The sequence below is a fragment of the Helicoverpa zea genome, chromosome 21 (assembly GCF_022581195.2).
Source record: "Helicoverpa zea isolate HzStark_Cry1AcR chromosome 21, ilHelZeax1.1, whole genome shotgun sequence".
NCBI classification, from domain to species: domain Eukaryota; kingdom Metazoa; phylum Arthropoda; class Insecta; order Lepidoptera; family Noctuidae; genus Helicoverpa; species Helicoverpa zea.
The window spans coordinates 10,832,109-10,853,323 of record NC_061472.1 but is presented as its reverse complement, the minus strand read 5'-3'; the positions used below and the strand labels follow the sequence as shown (position 1 = coordinate 10,853,323).

At 34.6% G+C, this 21,215-nt stretch overlaps 1 protein-coding gene across 4 annotated transcripts in view; it reads right to left on the bottom strand.

Moving 5' to 3' along the window:
• Nucleotides 1-21,215, bottom strand: part of LOC124640951 (inverted formin-2) — a 112,307-nt gene that overhangs the window by 67,597 nt on the left and 23,495 nt on the right. Inside the window, exon 1 of one of the 4 annotated variants that reach the window (XM_047178931.1) lies at nucleotides 6,065-6,114. The exons of the other annotated variants lie outside the window; for them this stretch is intronic. Within the exon in view, the coding sequence (XP_047034887.1) occupies nucleotides 6,065-6,114 (50 nt within the window). Of the gene's footprint in view, nucleotides 1-6,064; nucleotides 6,115-21,215 lie in introns of those variants that run through there. 4 annotated transcript variants of the gene reach the window in all.

Genomic DNA, 21,215 nt, shown 5'->3' with positions numbered 1-21,215 from the left:
TACTAGTGGCGTACGTGAGTGGCCAGCTATGAGCAATTAACGTGAATCAATCTTATCGATATCGATAAAATGTTTGCAATAATAAAAAACGTCACGATTGAGTCACTAAGCTCAGCTGTGTATTTTTAGTTCCTTTTATTTTTATAAAGTTTTATACAAACACTATTGGTCGTGATTAAAAGGAATATGCAATTGGAGTAGATTATTTTAAACTATAGGTATCTGATTACTTATGATATAAAGGGTTTTATTCTAGTCTTTAAGTGTCGCAAATAAAGCTTTTTTGTTTACCAATTTTAAGTTAAAATGGCTGAACCAATTGAGATGCCATTTGGCGTAGGTGACGCGCTTGGAATTGACATATAGGTGATCTTCTTATCCGGATCCGGGAGTTCCAGTGGTTTATTGATTAAAATGTCCAATGATATATTGAAACTTCCATTTTGCATTCAAATCAAAGAAATACTCATGATCTCACATCACCACCAATCAACTTACGCGCAATCACTACATATTATAATTGTATAACACTAGGCGTTACTGACCTCCCAATACCTAGAAAGACAGAATAACAATATCATACGTACCTACGTACCTATGTATAATATGTAAAATAAAACAATAGATAGATAGGTACATACCATATTTAAACAAACTTAATCAGGAGCGCTTAATAATAATTATCCCATCGGTGGCCATCTATTTTTTATATTTTTAAATGTTTTTTTTTTTTTTTTTATAATCGAATGTTTAAAAATATAAATAATAAGTTGTAAGATAAATAAATGACAAGAAACCATTATCCCATAACAGTGGCACTATGGTCCCAATACAAATATAGTTAGTCGGTCAACTCTTGCGCATCGCGGGTTCAATGCCCGGAGCGTGCATGGAGTTTGTTACGCGAAGTCGTGCGCGCGCGCAGTTCGCGCATTTTCGTTCTTTTTTCAAACCTTGACCCAGTATGGCTTCTTTTTAATTATTATGAGTGTTGTGAAAATTTGATTCTGATTATGAATAGGTAATTTTGTAATTTTTAGCTTTAATTTGTATTTAATACTTATAATTAAAAAACTATACTTATAATTTAGTGGTTCTTTTAGGATTTTTAATTGTCTAATAAAGCATGTTCTTCTGCAATTTCTGTTAAGTATGCAATTATTTTATGTGCTCTTTTGAAATAGGGCGTATACTTGGTTGGCATCCACGAAGAATAAAACGAAATGATTCTGTTACTTACGTTATTCCCAACAAAATAAGACAGTGAACAATACAAACACAAAAAGTAATTAATCATATAAACCACGCTAATGCATTAACCAGTCGTTATGACTAATCTGTGGTCTGGCATCTAGATGTGACGGTAAGATGCAAGTGCCACTTTACAAACGATTGTAAAGCTGATGCACAAATACTTCTAATAAAATAATCTATACTTATAACAGTTTTTTGTTTGTTTGTTTGTACCCTGAAGACTCCGGAAGAACCGATTTGAAAAATTCTTTCACTGTTGGAAAGCTACTCTCTTAGTATCGTACGTATTAAACGTTATGCATGTATGTCCCTATTAATTGCGATTATGTAGGTATTTATGGCCACAGATTACTTAATAGTTACTTCGTACTGAGCCTAATAAAGGTTCTCATTTCTGAATTACTGTAATGACTGTCAAAGACGACACCCGCTACCACGGCTTAACATAATTCATTCTGTAGCGAGGACAATCACCAATTTAACGATAGATACTGTTTAATTTTATTATCGCGGCTTTAATCTTTGATAGACTATCGTGCCTTTTATTGTTTCACCGTCTCATCCGAATCATTGACACCGTCTACATACTAATTCTCATATCTTCATGTCGCCGCTTATGTTAATTTCTTAACTATAAAACTACCATCAAAGTTAAACACTGTGATTATTCAAGCCACACAAATATACCCGTCTTAAACCACGATCTTAGATCATCTAACTAAGCGGAACCACCGTGACTACAAATCTTTAAGCTAAAGAAGATTGCCAATTTAAAGTGAATGCTTCGATTGTATATCTCAAAGCATTTTATGATGTCCTTGTTTAACCCCTAAGGTTCTTCAATTCAACATTATTTCCGCGATGGATAAAATCACACCGCATAGCGAAGTTAACTAAGGTAAAACATCAATAAACTACTTATATTTTAATTTCCTGCAAATAGATAACGCATTCACACACATTTTTGATCACATGCAAGCACACTACAACACAAGCATAAACGCAATACATGACACCTTTAGCAGAGAAGAAAGCACGGAATGTCGTGTCCAGTTATTTAAATTCTCCAAGACCACGACAGATTATAAAGTGTACGTTAAAATGTACAAAACAACAGCCACTCAAATGTGCAGTTGTTGAGAGTTTCAATACAATTCGTCATACTGAGAGATAGCAGTTACTCATTCGTATTAACTCGACTAAAATTAGTCTGAATGAGGCATAGTACAGATGGGACATTTGTTTGGTATTCAAATAAGCGTATCATCTGTTTGCTTAAGTTTTTGTTTTAGTTCCAGAACTGAATAATGAAGTAAATAAAGTTGATTCTTTTCGGGATATGCAGCATGGAATAAAGTATCTCAGGTAAACCACTTGTCGAACGTAAAATAATTTAAAAATACATCTATAACTAAACAATGCTAGCAAGTAAATAAAGAGAACTTTTATACAGGAACCCCTAATGCCCGAATCATTATTGATTTACTTATGTTTCCTCACTAAACTATTACTAACTGTACCTATGCCTAAAAAAATTATCTCTAGGCATAAATACAATAAAAAATTGCATCATGCACTAAAGTAAACAATACACATGACACACTGAATAATATGCTAATCGCGATTTCGCCAACATTGACACATTTCCGAAATATTTGACAAGTAGCGAATATTTTTGACACTTTTTATGCAACTCTTCGTAAGTTTTGCATGTTTAATGTCAACTTTCAATCTCATATGTAGATGTTGAATCTGGTAAGTTTTTTTTAATTTAAATAGGATTTCAAAAAGTCTAGTCAAAGTTCCTTTGTATTTTTGTAGGTCTGTAGCATAGGGTAGCTTTATGACCAAATCTTTTACAATTTGTGTAGCTTAAAGATTACAAATGCAAAAATTGAGTCTTTTTGAGTTGATAAATCATCGAATGTCACAAATGTCGAATGTGTTTTCCTTCCACTGTGGTCAAAACTTAAGGTATTAAAAGAACTCTTACTAATGAAAGACCAACAATAATGAAACCAAGTAAAAGGATCCTTCTCGAACCCTATAATTTCTAGGGTCCCTGTGAATAGATTGCCTGCCCATTTAGCCTAGTTAGCCAGTAAAATAATGATACAAAATACTGATCTTCACCAGCTACAATACCACATATCCCATCTGCAAACTATAAACTAATGTACATAAGAATAGATGTGAACACAACCCAGTGCAGCGCGGTCTGCATGCAGAGGAATGCATGAGTCAAATTGATTAAGCATACAAACTGGCCTTAATTTTGAATTGGGACATTTCGCGACATTTCACTTTCATATCCCGTGTTTGTATGTACACTTTTCCTTTTATTTAACTGTTGTTATGTTAGATTGCTTGTGAAGATAAGATTTTGGTGATTTAGATTGTAAGTTCACGTATACAGTACTCGATATTGATAATGGACAATGAATTAAATCTAGAACAATGACCGAAGACAAGGACTGAGGAATGGCTTTGCTATCACTAATTTGAATTTTCGAGAGTGAGACGCAGCTTTAAGATTCAAAATGCGATTATATATTTTTACCCGACTACCAAGAAAGGTTTGAGAAAGAAACTTTGCTAAATACCGCTTTGTTTTAATTTATTTAATAGTCAAGCGTATTTTTATGCCAAGCAACATAAGCCAATCAATTCCGTTCCAGGCCAAAAAGTTACTCAGCATAATTTCACTGATATAGGAAAATCTAGAATTAAAATCAGACCATAATATACATTAGGTAGATGCTAAATATCATGCACCAAACGTCTATGCCACTTCCATCTGATAAAAACCTTTGGATAATGATTATCTAAGGATTAATATTGACGTCAATAAAGATGCAAGTAATGTACGAATGATATTAATACTGATATTAGTTGCATCGACGATATAATGCGGGTGAATTTTGTAATCTGTGATTTTGACCTTCTTCTGATTAAAAAGGAGTGGTCGGCCACGAATTTAGGTGCAATCCTTACCTACACATTGATATATTATAAATGCGTGATAGTAACTCCTACTGTTATCTCTGACACTTAAGACGGCTGAATTGATTTAGATAAAATTATGGAATAGACATTGCGCATTAAAAATTACAATGGGAAGTCCCTCATCGTCTACTTAAAATTATTTAAATCATTCGTTTTCCTACACTAATGGAAACTATGGAACAGATTATATCTGAGAACGGGCCGAAGTTCCCACGGGGCGCGGGTAAAACCGCTGGAAAACAGCTAGTTTTTAGTATTTTGGTAATATTGGTTAATAATAAATTGACAAAAATACAACAAGTCTTTTATCACAAATAACGATAATAGCGGATTTTCGACAATCCTTAAGATCAAAACCTCGTAAACACGTAAAACAGTAAAAGAAAGTTGTATTAACATACACGGTATGTAATGTCTAATTAGAATATGTTATAAAAACTTGTATATTTGGGTATTAAGAGCTTGTTCATGTCTGTGGGTGTTGCCATATTAGAGGGTCGTAATGTAGCGTTTAACTGTTTTCCCTCATTATGCCAATTTTACATACTACTTAGGTATATCTACTCTTATCTATCTATTAAAATGTAGGCACACCTTTTATAAAAATTGCGGGATAAAAAACTTTCTTATTTAAATTACGCACATAGTTTTTGGCGAAGATTCATGACTCCGTGTTTTACAAGAAGCGACTGCCTATTTAACCTCAACCCAGTTACCCGGGCAACCCGTATTGGGCAACCCAATACCTCTTGGTAAGACTGATTTAAGACTTACTGGCTACTGACCCTACCTACCCGTAACGACTGCCAAAGATGTTCAATTATGACAACCGGGACCTACAGTCAAACGTGCCCTCCGAAACACAGTCATTGGTGTCTACAACATAGTTAGAAAGTACATACCCAGTAAGAAAAGTTGCATTGGTACTTGCTTGACTTGGAATCGTACCCACACACTCAGTCTTGAGAGATTGGTTCTATACCCACTAGGCCATGATGACTATTAATACTAACGAACAATTCAAATTAATTAATCTTAAAATTACATGCGGCAAGTAGTAAGTATCCCTAAATAAAACCTATAAAAAAAAGCATTTCATAAAAAACCGCGCCGGGACCGCACTAATCCCGCCCGTCCTAGTTACGTCACCTACATATTGGTACATTTTTCAGCACAGGATGTGGGTACTTGTGCGAATAGTCACTGACCCCACCGGGTGTCATTCACCTTGTCATAAGTGGGTCAGTTTTCGCGATCATCGCTAAGGATAGTTGCACAACGGGAATAAAATTAAAAGTTCAGAAATACGAATCATTTTTTTTTGGGAATATTTTTTATGATACAACACGTATAAAAATTATTCACTTGGTTCTAAATAAATATAGGTAAAAGAAAGCTCGTTAAATTACAGTGATAAATTCACCATTTTTGCTAGTTAAAAGAAAAATATCAGAAAGAGCTATGAAATATTGTGAAAGTAACTTATAAAGTAAAATTGTGATATGAAAATACTTCGTTTACGTATAAGTATCGAAGTGCTTTGCATAATAACAAATTGACAGTTGGAATACCTAGAAGAAAAAGTGTCTGTTAGCAGTCAATTGAGATGATCACGAGTTTCTAAGGTCAACATATTTATTTCGTAATATGAAATTTAAAGATCGATATCAAGTACATATTTTGAAAGAGAACACATATATCTTGATATTTAAATTCACTTGATCAAATAAAATACAGTAGGTATGCAATTTTCATTTTTGAAAGATCTGTGCTAAAAAAAATTGAGAAATAAAAGTGTCCTTACCTATACCTTTCTCCAACACAAAACACATTTGAAACCAAAAAGAAGAACATAGTTAATAACATAAAAATTGTCACTTGATCCAAAGTTATAAAAACTTAACTTCACAACACAATGCACATCTGTACTTGTCCACTTAGTTTACCCGACTGGCTAGAATTAGGTTATGTTTTGCATTACGAAACCTACCTGTCTCGCAAGAGAAAGAATAATAAATGCCAATGTCAAATAAATAAGCACTAAGTTAGCACTAAGTTGGTTCTAAGTTACGCTAAGTAGCGAGTGTATGCGAAAACGACAAGGTCGGTCCTGATGGCTAGAAATTTGCAAATGTGTTGTTTTTTGGCAAAGATCATTAACTTTTAAGAAGACGATATTAGTCTGAATGTTAAGAAAAATATGCTTTTTCCGTTCGAAGGTGTGGTTATGTTTATTTTTAGAGCTGATTTATAAATAGATGCTGATCTATTACACTAGTACATTAAGATATATCTATTTTGCAAATATAAGTACAAAAGTAAATGGTGTTATAAAATAAACAAGTCTGCCATATCTTGCCATTCGGCGTGCAAACGGTACCTACTAATTGAAAATGTTTGCATGCCGAAAAACATTTGAAAAGTGGATTCTTATATCAATAGATGCAAACTTAACCTACCCTTTACTCTAATTCTTTCGGAGGGGGAGAATCTGTAATTGCCTAGACTTTAAACTTCAAGGTAGAGGCAGGCCTCTGTCACTCGACGTACTTGCGCGCGATAAATGCCTACCGCTCGCTGGGTTACCGGTAGCCCCACGCGGCTCAGGGCTTTCAACAGTCACACGCGCCGCGCGCGCTCCATTTATTTTTATTTTGTGACATGTTATGCTGTTGGTTTTTATTAGGTTTTTTAAGCTACCTCACAAACTGATGGATTATTTTGAGTTGTGTTGGTTTATATGCGACTGTTGTAAGATTTAGAAACATTCTATATGTATGAACTTATCTAGTAATTCTATTTTTTTTTTTAATAAATTAATAGGTACTTATCTACTTTATGATTTTAACAACAGAGATCATTAGGTACTTATTTTACTTTAGATACCTACTTAGTTATATGAACTGTATTGTGAGTTTTGTAGCTCAAAACACATCTCGAGTGTAAGTAGGTATAGTTCTGGTCCAACTTAATGACGACTCGGAACATTACGCGTGTGGCTACGCAGAAACCAATTTTAGGTATGTATCAACACTCGACGGAGTTGTACCATATGGGGTATGGCACTTGTCCTCGAAAAATAGTTGGAAACCGCCTTTGATTTTGACGAAAGCTTTACTTAAGTACTTACCTATGCTTACGTATTGGGTAATATTTAGTAATATGTACCCATACTACATTTTAGTAGGTAATACAATAGTTAACTAAAGAAAAATATTCTTGATATTACTTTTTATTTAAAAACTCAGTTTTAAAAAAGGCTATTTTAAAATAAGCGTAACTTTGTTTTCCTACTTAAATATTAAAAAATTGTAAGAAGCAACCCTAAGCACGGCCACGGCACGGTTGCGGCACAGATTATATAATAGTTACTACGTAACAGATAAATCACTCCATACAAAAAGTCCATACCTACTGTTATAAGCACCTACAAGTTCCGCAACTACCTACAAATTCCTAGCTGCGTCATAAAATGAACCTTAAAAGCTCGAACGCTTGATTGTTTATCCAATGCGATAGTGCACAGTTCAGTGACCGCAACCGTGCCGTAGCCGTGCTTAGGGTTGCTTCTTACAATTTATTAATATTTAAGTAGGAATACAAAGTTACGCTTATTTTAAGATAGCCTTTTTTAAAACTGAGTTTTTAAATAAAAAGTAATATCAAGAATATTTTTCTTTAGTTAACTATTGTATTGCCTACTAAAATGGAGTATGGGTACATATTACTAAATATTACCTAATACATAAGCATAGGTAAGTGCTTAAGTAAAGCTTTCGTCAAAATCAAAGGCGGTTTCCAACTATTTTTCGAGCACAAGTGCCATACCCCATATGGTACAACTCCGTCGAGTGTTGATACATACCTAAAATTGGTTTCTGCGTAGCGACACGCGTAATGTTCCGAGTCGTCATTAAGTTGGACCAGAACTATACCTACTTACACTCGAGATGTGTTTTGAGCTACAAAACTCACAATACAGTTCATATAACTAAGTAGGTATCTAAAGTAAAATAAGTACCTAATGATCTCTGTTGTTAAAATCATAAAGTAGATAAGTATTAATTTATTAAAAAAAAAATAGAATTACTAGATAAGTTCATACATATAAAATGGTCGCATATAAACCAACACAACTCAAAATAATCCATCAGTTTGTGAGGTAGCTTAAAAAACCTAATAAAAACCAACAGCATAATATGCCATGAAATAAAAATAATAATATTGGAGCGCGCGCGGCGCGTGTGACAGTTGAAAGCCCTGAGCCGCGTGGGGTTACCGGTAACCCAGCGAGCGGTAGGCATTTATCGCGCGCAAGTACGTCGAGTGACAGAGGCCTGGTTGCGGTCACTGAACTGTGCGCTATCGCATTGGAATAACAATCAAGCGCTCGAGCTTTTAAGGTTCATTTTATAACGCAGCTAGGAATTTGTAGGTAGTTGGGGAACTTGTAGGTGCTCATAACAGTAGGTATGGACTTTTTTGTATGGAGTGATTTATCTGTTACGTAGTAACTATTATATAATCTGTGGTAGAGGTACCTATTACGGAAATTAATATCTTCCATCAGTAGCAGAGAAGTTTCTCGATGAAAACTCTACCCATATCCGGATGAGCAAAGTAGGTTGCGAAATGTATATTGTCTCGTGAGAAATGTCAAAGCATTATGTAAATATACTGAATTATATAAATGATAAAGAGTTTTATTAATGTACAATAATAAACGTTACTTAATAGACCGTAAATCAAATAATATTAAAACAATAATGATGTAGGCCTATCGTGACCAACCTTCGGCTAGTTATTTTGTTACTAAGATAGATTGAGCTGTGACATGATCTTCGAACATTAAACCAACTGGAACCTCTCTGGGCCCAAAAATCTCTATGCGAAAGCGCTGCCAAATTAGCGCCGCGCCGGCAAAGCAATAAATAGTGATAGCTCACTCATGTATGTATTTTCGATTACAACGTTACGCACGCACTCGAAAATAATGATAATGATAGTATTATATCACAATCAAAATACCTATATTTTCAGGCAGACATCGACCCATAGATATACAAACATAGGTACAACCTTAGAGACCACTTTTACGATCCACATTTTGGAACCCTGTGAAGAGTCTGCAAAAGAATATTTGAAATAAAAACTTTTGACTTGGCTTCTCCGGTTGTCTATATGCTCTAAGAACATGATCAATGGAGATTGATACATAATGATCACTTAGAATTACATCAACAGTACATTGGTGGTATTTAATCATTTAAGACAGGATTAATCGGTGATTAACATCAAGTTCGATCACTGTGACTTTTAATATAAAACAATATAATCATCATGATAATATTACCTACTCTAAAAACATTGTATATATTGTCAATATTTTTGTATTTTGATAATATTTTGTTAAACGATTTTAGATAAACTGCGATTAGTCACGCTAAGTCCTTGTTTTTAATTTAGGTACTTTTATCAAAAAGTACCTTTCTAGTAGTATCTATTCAGAATAATATATCAGCTTTTAATGAAAAAAAGTTCTAATAAAACAGCCCCTGAATAAATAAAAATGTTATAAGCGTTTAAATTCAAAATATATTATGGAATCAGGCGTTACTTTGCGGAAAGCCATGTTATAAATGTTAGGACTGTTTTTTAAATTAAATCAAGTAACACTAAATATTTACCCTAACAATGAAATGTTTCAATCTCTAGTCAAGAAAACAAAAATATACCAAAAACTACTTTTTTTTCTATATTCATACCTTATTGTATACCAATCCTAATCCACACTAACCCCATCCCATACACAGTCACCATACAGTGTCCAGTGACCATACAGTATGTTCCTCGACCATAAACCGCGGTCGTTACTGCTTCTGATCTTATCTGCTCATTCGTGATACTAACTTATGGTACCCACCAAAACTAGCACGTTAAACTGTTGTTTTTACCCGACTGCTGAAAGAGGGTAATGGTTTTTGCAGATTAGGTACCTGTGTTATTTAACCGTTTTGAGAAAATCATTTTAGATTAACCAATCAATCCATTATTATTTATTTTTCAACATCAAATACATGAATTTGGTAGTATCAAATTGCATTAAACATAGAATTAGAAGTAAGTAATCATATGTTTTTCACTTTTCAAATGATTAAAAGAGAAGTCCATTCTTTGTTACAAAGTTCCTTTTGATATCTGTTGATCTATTACTTGCAATTTTGCATTAAGGTCCAAAGTCAAAAGTGCAGTTTCTTTATCATTATTGTGACTTAACACTGAAAAATTTTGTAACGTCATTCAAGAAAATTACGCATTAGGGTGCGTCCACATCTGGCGAATGCGCCGCGAATGCGCAGCACGCGAGCCGGTCGCGAGCTGTCCGCGAGCTGCGCGCGTGCATTTTTGTTCGTGCGCCGCTTCTGCGCCGCCCGCGCGCAGCTCGTGCGCGACCTAAGCGCCGCACGCGAGCGGCGCGCAGGCGGCGCGCGACGTCTGCCATCTTCGATAGTACTGAGCCAATATACGGAACTGTAAGGGCGAGAACTGATTGCGCGCAGATCGCGCGCCGCTCGCGCGCTCTATACGAGCCTTGCGTGAGTTGCGCTAAAGAGGCGCACCGAACTATTGCAGTGACTGCACGCGCGCAGCTCGCGGACAGCTCGCGATCGGCTCGCGTGCTGCGCATTCGCGGCGCATTCGCCAGATGTGGACGCACCCTTACAGAATTGTGAATTCGTTTGTTACGCTTCCAGGCTGAACCAATTGAAATGTAGTTTGGAATGGAGAGAAATACTTCGAGACGGAGATTGGCTCTGTATTTTTATTGAGGTGCGAGACTTGGCACACATGAATATAAAGCTGACACTGAACACATAGATATACAAAATAAGAAGAAAAGAGATGAAAAAATTCTTCTGTCTTCTGTGCTCTGTCTCCTGTATTCAGTTTTCAGAAGAACAAAATAAAACGTAAAAATGGCAATAATATCGTGTCTACTAATTGGTGAGTATCTCCCATGTCCGCTGTTTAAAGTATTATCCAATTGACCATTTCTGTCTGTCACATAAATCTCAATGACTCTGATGGGCAATGGCCCTTTCTCATGGGCCCGTTACCATGGGAACCGAATAAACAAGATAAATACATAAATACCCGACTAAACATTCTAAGAGCTGTTTGCTTTGAAAATAAAAATAACATTTTCTCAGAGTAAATCTTAGCACAGGTGAAAAGTTTTTTTCTATAACCACTTTCGTTTGTGCCTATTGTTTTGTTAAATATGTGCATAAAATTATGTGTTTCTCAATTTAGGTAATAGTTACTTAAGAAGGAAAAGCGTCATACAAAATCTCGTATAACATTACAAATTATACTTAATAAGCAGGTAATAGTTATTAAATAAACATCTCCACTTATATCAATTACATTTAAACAGGCAACAATTCACAAAAACAAAAACAAAATTCGAAAAGAGACAAAAAAGTGCGGCATACCGGCGCACGCGACAGGTGCGTCGGCCACCCGAGCACTCCCGACCACCGCCGAAGGTGGCCGAAAGCATTTGTTTTTATTTTTTTACCTTCCCGATATATCGCGCGCCGCTCATTCGGGGATCGTGACACTTGCACTCTCGCGCACTTTTTATGTTTTTTCGAATAGTTCTGCTAATACGTTTGTTGGCAAATAGGCGGGGAATTTATTAGAGTATGCGATCTTTATTTTAACTTGGATGACTTTCTATAGGTCCAAGAAATCTGAATATTTTTCTTTAGTAAATGAATCATTCTGAATTGCCATTCAGTCTTGCCTTTTGGGCATGATTCGCTTGACAGCAATGCGAATAAGTTTTTTGATGCATAGTTTTATTTTTCCTTTTTTATTTGTAAATATGTAGATTTAATTGGTAATATATTGCCTTAGAAAGATGTACATGAGTACATAAATAAAGCATGAGATAGTTACTGAATAATTAAGAAACAATTAGTTTATATGAATAAAATACGCCATTGATTAAGTGCTAAACATAAACTCAGAGTTTTCAGGAGCTGACTGACTCAATTGCCTGATTGAATCATCTAAAACTTTTGTTTCTAAATGCAGACTGTTTAAAAACTTCAGCTGAACAGGAAATTCCAGTGCCGCTGTGTGTGCCTATTTAATTTTGTAAATATTATGTAAAACAGCTGAGTAAATTGTTCATTTGAACACTTTATTTTTATATGCATGTGAAAACATACCTAATAAGTGCAGTTATATTTTGGTCCATAATTGGTTATTGCTCTATCATCCAGACATACTATCCATTTAGCTATTTATTTGCATTAACTTAATAACTGGCTATATACTACCCCTATATACTACTCAATGGTTTAACTGTGTTTTTAACGATTTCTTTAACAGCCCTCACAATGACGTCATAATCATAAGTCGTAAATAATACAAACTCAAACTCAAACTCAAAATCGTTTATTCAAATTAGGCTGATAAATCAGCACTTTTTGAACGTCAAAAACAAAAGACAGCCCCCAAAACGCCCGCCCTTCACCACTTCCTATGTGTTTTTGCTGGGAAGAAGAAGTGGCGCAACAAACTCCCCAGCAACACATGTCTGTCTGTAAGGTTTGAAGAACCAGAATGTATACAAAACAAGTCAAATAAAAATATCATTATCACATGATAACCATTATATAAAATTAAGAAAGAAAAAAACAATACAAACTTAACACAAGTAGGCTAGCACACAGATTTACACCTATAAAGACTAAGTACTCAAGCATTACTTACAGTCTATTAAGTGTATCTAAAGCCTTCTGGTAATAAAATAAAAATGTAATTTTAATATAAGCATAAAATCGGCGTGCCCACCCACATGCGCAGATGGTTATGTTGTAGCTGTACAACAAAAACAAGGTGTACCTGCTAGGACTACAGTATTATTATTTTCTCCAAAATAAGCTAATAGAAAATCATACTATTATTAATAGTGTCAATAGCCACCAACACGACCTGGTACCGCCAGCAGCACCCGTTCACGAGTATAACGCGAGGATCAGCCATCGCCCCCTTCGCACATTTTTGAGGGAAGGGGACAACCCGACACCCAACGCTACCGCTGGCCATACCGTCTAAGGGAGCATGACGTGCTTGCAGCTATTCAACAAAAGTAGAATATATAAGAAGTACTGCAGTACTAGCAAGCCATAAAGCAACAACGCTAAGCAAAATTTAAATTTAACACAAGTTCCCAAAGTAAATAATAATAAAAAAACAGAATTAATGTCTGAAGTAATGTCAATCAATGTAAAAAAATAATAATAATAAGTTAATAATTTAGTTACAGTGATAACAAGAATGAGCTGCCTTGCGTTCAACTTAGCGACCAACTATTCCTATCATTTAAATAATCATTAATGCTATAATAAGCCTTCTTTGAAAGAATTGACTTTACTTGTAATTTAAATGCATGAAACGGTAATTGTAGTAAAGTTAGAGGTAGTTTATTGTAAAAGCGGATACCGAGCCCCAAAAATGATCCATGAACCTTATGAAGTCTGTGAGTGGGTACACACAGTTTGTGCTTGTTTCTAGTGTTAATACTGCGAACATCGCTTTTTTTGGTGTACAAATGAATATTTTGCCTAATGTAAAGTATATTGGCATAGATAAATTGTGATGCCACAGTAAGAATGCCTATTTCTTTAAAGAGCTCTCTTAGCGAATGTCTACTACCTAACCGGTATATAGCACGAACAGCTCGTTTTTGTAATATAAATATGTTTTGAATATCAGCAGCTTTGCCCCACAGCAGAATACCGTAGGACATAACGCCGTGAAAGTAGCTAAAATAGACTACTCGAGCTGTTTCTACGTCAGTGAATTGTCTCACTTTTCTGACGGCGTACGCAGCTGAGCTAAGCCTTCCCGCGAGGCTAGCTATATGCGAGCCCCACTGAAGTCTGCTATCGACTGATATATCAAAAAATACTGTGGATTCGACAGTTTCTAGAACCTCCTTACTCAATATTAATATTCGGGCCTAGGTTTTTCACGTTCGGTAGAGTAAATTTAAGGCATTTTGTTTTCTTCGCATTTAATACCAAGTTATTAGTACTAAACCAGTGTGTAACCAACGAAAGTGCACTGTTTACGTCGTTAAATTGATCCCTATTTTTGTCGACTTTTAAAACACAAATAATAACCATCATTTGCATAAACTTTTGCGTGCAATTTCGCCTCTTTATTAAACTATTGCAAAACCTCCCCCTGTCAGACTAACAACTCAGGAATTGGCTGGCACAGGCAGACACTAGGGTTGCGTGATAGAAAACCACTTTCAGGGTGCAATTTATGTTATTGCTACCTAGAGCTAGCTAGAAAATGTTCTAGAATCACTATATCAAACCTGAAAATGTATACTTAAAGGTACCAACTGTCTACTCAGGGTACTCTAAAGTATGGTACTGAAATTGAAACAAAACATTGAGTAAATATTTATACGATGAATCTATACTAATATGATAATCTTGTTGCCATTCTGCCGTTGATTAATCAAAATATACCTATATTTATACATTATCTATTTTTAATAAGTACCATAGCCATTTGTTTTAGATTGAAATGTCAATTAGATTAAAACATATTCATTCCTAACAATGACAGAACCATATAACAAAGCAATTTATTTCTGCACAAGTTAATTTATTTATGACTGAAGATATAATTTAAATAAAACGCTGTTGATTGACAGATGTTGTTTATTGGAAAACACCATGCAAGTTAATTAATTCAGAAAATCTTAAGAACGAGTGGATCGGTTTTAGAATTTCTTTAGCTAGTAAAAACTCTAATAGATTGGCCTAATTTTAGGATTTGGAGCTCTTATGGTCATATTGATACGTCTACCATACATAATCTTGTAATATTTCCTCGTTTGATTGATAGACGGAAAATTAATAATAGTACCTATCTGTATAGATAATAAATACACAAATGATAGATTTTTGATACCGTATCAACTGAATTAAAATATTCAATCTACAGAGTTTAACATCATCTTGCAAAATAATACTTTTTACAGTGTCAAATTCAATACATGACACATCCACACATTCTTTTGTTTTCAAGCTATGAGATGACGGCAGATATAAGAGTATGGAAGGAGAAAACATGCTTCGCCAACCCTAACTAAAGTTGGGATAGGGGAAGGACGATGAAGATGATGATACATGTATCATGGAAAAATTGTTTTTTTTTTATTGTCTCCCCAAATTACAAGAGCTAAGAATAACATTTTAAGGCTGCATACGACACTCGCATAACTACATACCTACAAAGACTGTTAACTGTGACTGAGCTCGTTAAACATAACGCTAATGTTCACACAACTTATTTATTATTTGTACTCTGAGGTGTGACGTGGAGTAGGTAGTGGCACAGAGAATGCAGGATCGATTTAGGTAAACGTAAAGCAAGTAAAACAAAAGAGTGTGTTATGTATGAATGTGCATGCATAAAGAAGCAGAGGTAAAGTAAGGAATAGATAGAAATTGATGGCCTGAAAGAGGATATGATGAAGGTTGGAAGCGAAAAACATATCTATTACACTGAACCCAGGGCCCAGATAAGTTGAGAATAGAGTAACAGATTCAAGCTTCTGATCGGAACTACGTTATAAAAAATTGTAATGTCTTCTATAATTGACAATAAAAATATGATATCTGAGACTATCGTCGTATTTGAATTACGGGACATCACAAGTCTGTAACATCTTTAGTAACTTCAAGTGATTTATGTACATAAATATCTATTATTTACAATTCATCTAAAACTATCCTAGTAAAACAAACAACTAAAAAGCGTCAAAAAATTCGTCCCAAGAGGCTGGCAGCATTACCTCGTTGGATCGCCATGCTGATTCTTTGTCCGAGGTAATAGCCAGCCTTCTGGTTACGAGAAGTGTCAACCAGCCGCCTAGAGAGATCTTTAAATAGAATGTAGGCATTCGGACCCCACGACCCGAGGGTTTCAACTCCAAACGGTTCGAAAATAAATCTGAGATAACTATCACTTTGCCAATTCCTGAGACCAAAACGATCAAGAATAATAAATAAAAATTCTGGGAAAATATTCTGTGCATGCCGTATAGGTAAAGTAAAACTATTTTGCGCTGTAAAAGGTGTTGGCGAAATCTAGTATTACCTAATATTATTATTCTTATTATGCACAAAGTACCACCGACCTCTGTATACTATTTACTCAAGTGCCACAGTCGTCAACCTGACATAAAACTATGGAATTTGTCGCCGAACAAACCGCAGCTTATTTTTAACTGTTCTCTGCTAAAAGTTGTCGCGGTTTGGAAAATTATTGCTAGTGGCTTTAAAGTTATTGTTATTTTTATGTTTGTCATATTTAAAGTACAAAATTTTGTTTCCTTCAACATCGCTAAAAATTGTGTTTACATAAACCGAACAAAAAACTAGAGCTAGAATTAGACGTAGCCGCTTCGTTACCAAGCTACGTTTGGTTGAACATTTTAAAGAATTAAGCTTCTTAGAACGGCTTATTTAAAACTAAGCTAAACTAAGATCCACTAAGACTCAAGTTAGCAAGTTTTAAACCAACAGGATTTTTTGTCATTTTCAAGTTTTTTAATTATTTTTTTTTGCTTTTTATTGAACTTGATTGACATGATACAAACTATTGTTCAAAATCAATAACATACTTGTACAATAGTTATTTTTTCTACAATATTATCGTTATTATATAATAATTGTAAAGTTTTTGCTGTATAAAGATGATTCATGGGATGCTGTGAGGTGAAGGTGATCAACTTGCGTCTCTTGATGTTAACGATTAAACTGATTCGCTGTTTGTTCGTCTTCATTTGGTTTTATTGTTGTCTTGTAAATTGTTTGTTAGCTATAAGTAAATTTACAGTATGTTTTCTAAATCATTATATCCCTACTAATATTATCTGCCTGTCTGTTGCGCTTTCACGTCTAAACCACTGAACTGATTTTAATAAAATTTGGTACAGAGATAGAGTTGACCTTGAGAAAGAACATAGGATAGTTTTTATCCTGGACTTTTGAAGAATTCTCTTGGAAACGCGAAAAGCCGCGGGCGGAAGTTAGTAAGAAATAATACAGAATTAGTTTTCGCTCATAAAATATCTAATTTGTGTGTAACTACATTAGTTTTAATCCTAAAAAAGTCTGCATTTTAATAAATTCATTATTTCCAAAGAAAAACTCAAAACAACTAAAGCATCGTTTTATATAATTAACTCATATAAAAAAGGTACAAAAACACAATTCTAAATATGAAAACAAAAGCAACTCGACTTACCACAATGAGTGAGGATGCTCAGTAATTAATGGGCGCCGTTCATCAGCCGTCAGTGGGCGTCCTTGGTTCGATTCCCGGTAACGTTAATAACGTCTGTCGAGACGGTTAGGTGTTTATTAATTACCATGTTCGATAATATTCCCTTAAATGGTAACATTGAATTCTTGGGTAGAATAGTGTAATAAAATAACTTGTTTTGTGGCGCTAAAATATTAATATGTTTGCAAAAAATATGTGTTATGAGATCTCTGTTTCAGAACTTCAATATGTTTTTTTTTTGCATCTGTGGAGATTTATTCTCTTGCAGTTTTATTTTAAGATCCATTAACACAACTATTGCAAAATACTTTATATTAAGAGAACAATAGTCTACATATGTTTTGGGCTAAATAATTTAGCTTTACAATTTTGTAGTCTGCGACAAAGTTACCAGCATTTTCCTGACCTATTTCCTTTCTCTATTCCATTATTTAATTTTACACTTCAGTTTGTTGGAATGTCAGTTTCACGCGTGCTGTATTATGCTCATGAAACATGGCTGAAAATGACTGCTACTTTTTTAAATCTATTCAGATTTATCAAGAAATTACGGTAGTAACATCTCAGAGGCTTCTTCTTGAGATCATATTATTGATTTCAAGTATGATTGGGATACTGGGATTTATATTCTTAGAGATCTTTTCTTAATAAAATAAAATATTAACTTAATGAGCTCTAGTGTTTTCTAAAGTCTGCCTGGTAGCGTCTAACTAACATGTTTTGCCAAACAGTAGTGATAATATCCTTAGACTGTATCAAAATGTTTAAACAATATCCTGCTACCGATTATTCAATGCTTCCGCACCGCCTGCCAATTACAGAAGTTAAGTTTTCCCATAACTCCAACCAAGACAAGTATATAACTATGACAAAGCTAAAATACCTCACAGCGCGGTCACTCGACACGTCTCATTCCCAGAAGCGCCCGCGCATATAGATCGCGCACTCCCGTTCTTGTCACCGAGTTCAACACTCATTGATTTATTCATTGTACGCGTTAATTGAAGACTGCATTCGTTGTATTTTATGCACGACAGTAAACGTATATGTGGTTTAATTATTGTGAAATATGGACATAAAAATGTGTATTTTATGCACATTAATACTTATATTATGTGGTTAAATTATTGTGAAATATGAACAGAAAAATATATGCGTAATACAAATCTGAGAATCTATTTTTGTGTAGGCCTAAATCTATAGCTAATCCTCATTTGAGTCATGATCTATTTTGCAGGCAAAAACTAGGCCAACTTTATCGTTTCTTAGTATTTTTTATGCAGTTGTAAACAACATTTTGGAATGACTCATATTATGGTTTATCATAATGATTATCTGAATTTAAGATTGTAAGTACAATAGCGCAAATCAGAATACAATTTTGTGCGTGTTTGACGTGTGATTGCGCGCGCATCGATAAAGATGCGTCAGTGATTTAACAGTTATTTTTTAATTTAAATATCAATGACATGCAGACGTCAACAACAAATCACATGTAACCGCGAAAAGAATAAGTAACACAATGTGGTTTATAGTAAAAATATTTTAATTTTGGAATGCAAGCTGGCAAATGCAACTTCGTATAATATTTATTCGGATTTTCCCACGGAGGAGAAAAGACTAGCGGAGATGCCCTAACGAAAAATCTCCTAACAAAGCAGCGCGCCAAAATTCGGGTGAGCGGGGGACGAGGAACGTTACTGTCTCCACCCGTGCTCCACCCTTATACGCCTTTTATGGGAAGCCACCCATTTTTTGTAAATCCATCTAGCGTGGAATAGGATGATTAAAATCTAACCCTAAACTAACATCGACCACCAGTGACATACTCAAAAGTAAAGTAAATACTCAAAATTAATAATTCTTTTAAAATAGTAATTCAATTAGAAAGTTTAAAGAAGCATTCATTTGAAATGAACGAAGAAAAAGAGAGACATAAAAAAGTTTGAAAATTAATTGTTATATAAGTATTATTTTGTGCAGAGAACTTGCCCCACAACAATTTATTTACTCCTCCAGAAATGAAATAGGTATCTAGGAACCATTAAACGGAGACTCGATGAAAAATCATTTTTATTCACCACGGGTCTAAAATACCCCCATGGTGTAATTTAAGTATCAACTTATGGCATTGTGTTAGTTCGTCTACTAGCCACTATGGCATCACAAGCACGAAAATTCGTTCTATTTGTTCCAGAACCGTGCTGCGATGACTGTAGTTATTTTCGATGTTGCCACATTACGAAATTCACCAAGAAAAATGGGAATTAAAATTATAGGGACAGTGTTTATCAAATTAGAGTTTTCACAACTGTATCATAACGGCGCATCCACTAAATAAGTAGCAGACTTTATGTGAGTCGGATATTGCTCTGAGTAAAGGTACATTCAAAAAGTATGTACGGCAAGAGATATATACCTATGTAAAACATTGCTGATCTATTCTAATATTATAAAGAGGAAAACTTTGTTTGTTTGTTTGGTTGTAATGGATAAACTCAAAAACTACTGGACCGATTTTAAATATTCTTTCACCATTAGAAAGCTATATTATATGCAAGTAACATAGGCTATATTTTATCCCGGTGTGGGCAGTAGCTCCCACGGTACGCGGGTGAAACCGCGGGAAAACGGCTAGTGATGAATATAAATAAATCTACATAGTTAGAGTTATGATTAATTTTAAGATAATTGCAGCTTTTTTAAATAAGATCTTTTTTAAGAATGGGTGATTGCATTTTCGATGTCTGGTAGCACTTAATTTTGTAACGGGTCTCTCTGTCTTGATGAACACAATTTTACTTCAAATATACGTAAGTCGACTACTTACCGAAAGATGGTGTTTTTATAATATTAAATTTTCATGATAATATATCATATGTTTTGGTTTGTAAATAATCTATAAAAAAACTTGTAGGATGCAAGGAAAAATGAAGCTGCTTTTTAAGGCAAAAATTGGTACCAATAATATACATTTATACAAGATTGATACGAAAATAATACAAATTCACTTAGAGGTTCTAGAAATGCAGCTATTCGACGACAGATGTCTCTAGCAAAAAATATGTTTTAAAGCTAAAATATTACTTACACGTGAAATGTTATCCTATGGTATGTTTGAGTTTGGATCCTGAGCAATTTCTACAATTAATGATAGCGCATTTCATCGTTTTAATCGAGTAACAAATAAAATCTGTTGAAATTGTGGTAAAAATACAACCATGACAAGATGTCAGTTTGATGTAAAGGACGGTATATGGGCGGTGTCCAGCCACGCCTGCCGTGACGTAGTCGTGACGTATTTGACCTACCTGAAGGCGCGTGACCTACCTGCGTTAGGGCATCTCCGCTAGTCTTTTCTCCTTCGTGGATTTTCCTGTTATCGTTAAAGTATATTCTAATAAAAATAAATAAAAAAGCAAGTATCCATTTGTATCGAATGCACTGACCTCAACGCAATAACATTAAAATAAAACATTCTATAAATGTTTTTAAAATGTCACGTTATTCCTAGAATATTAACTGTGAGCTACAACTAAGCATACATTTAAAACGTAAGCCTA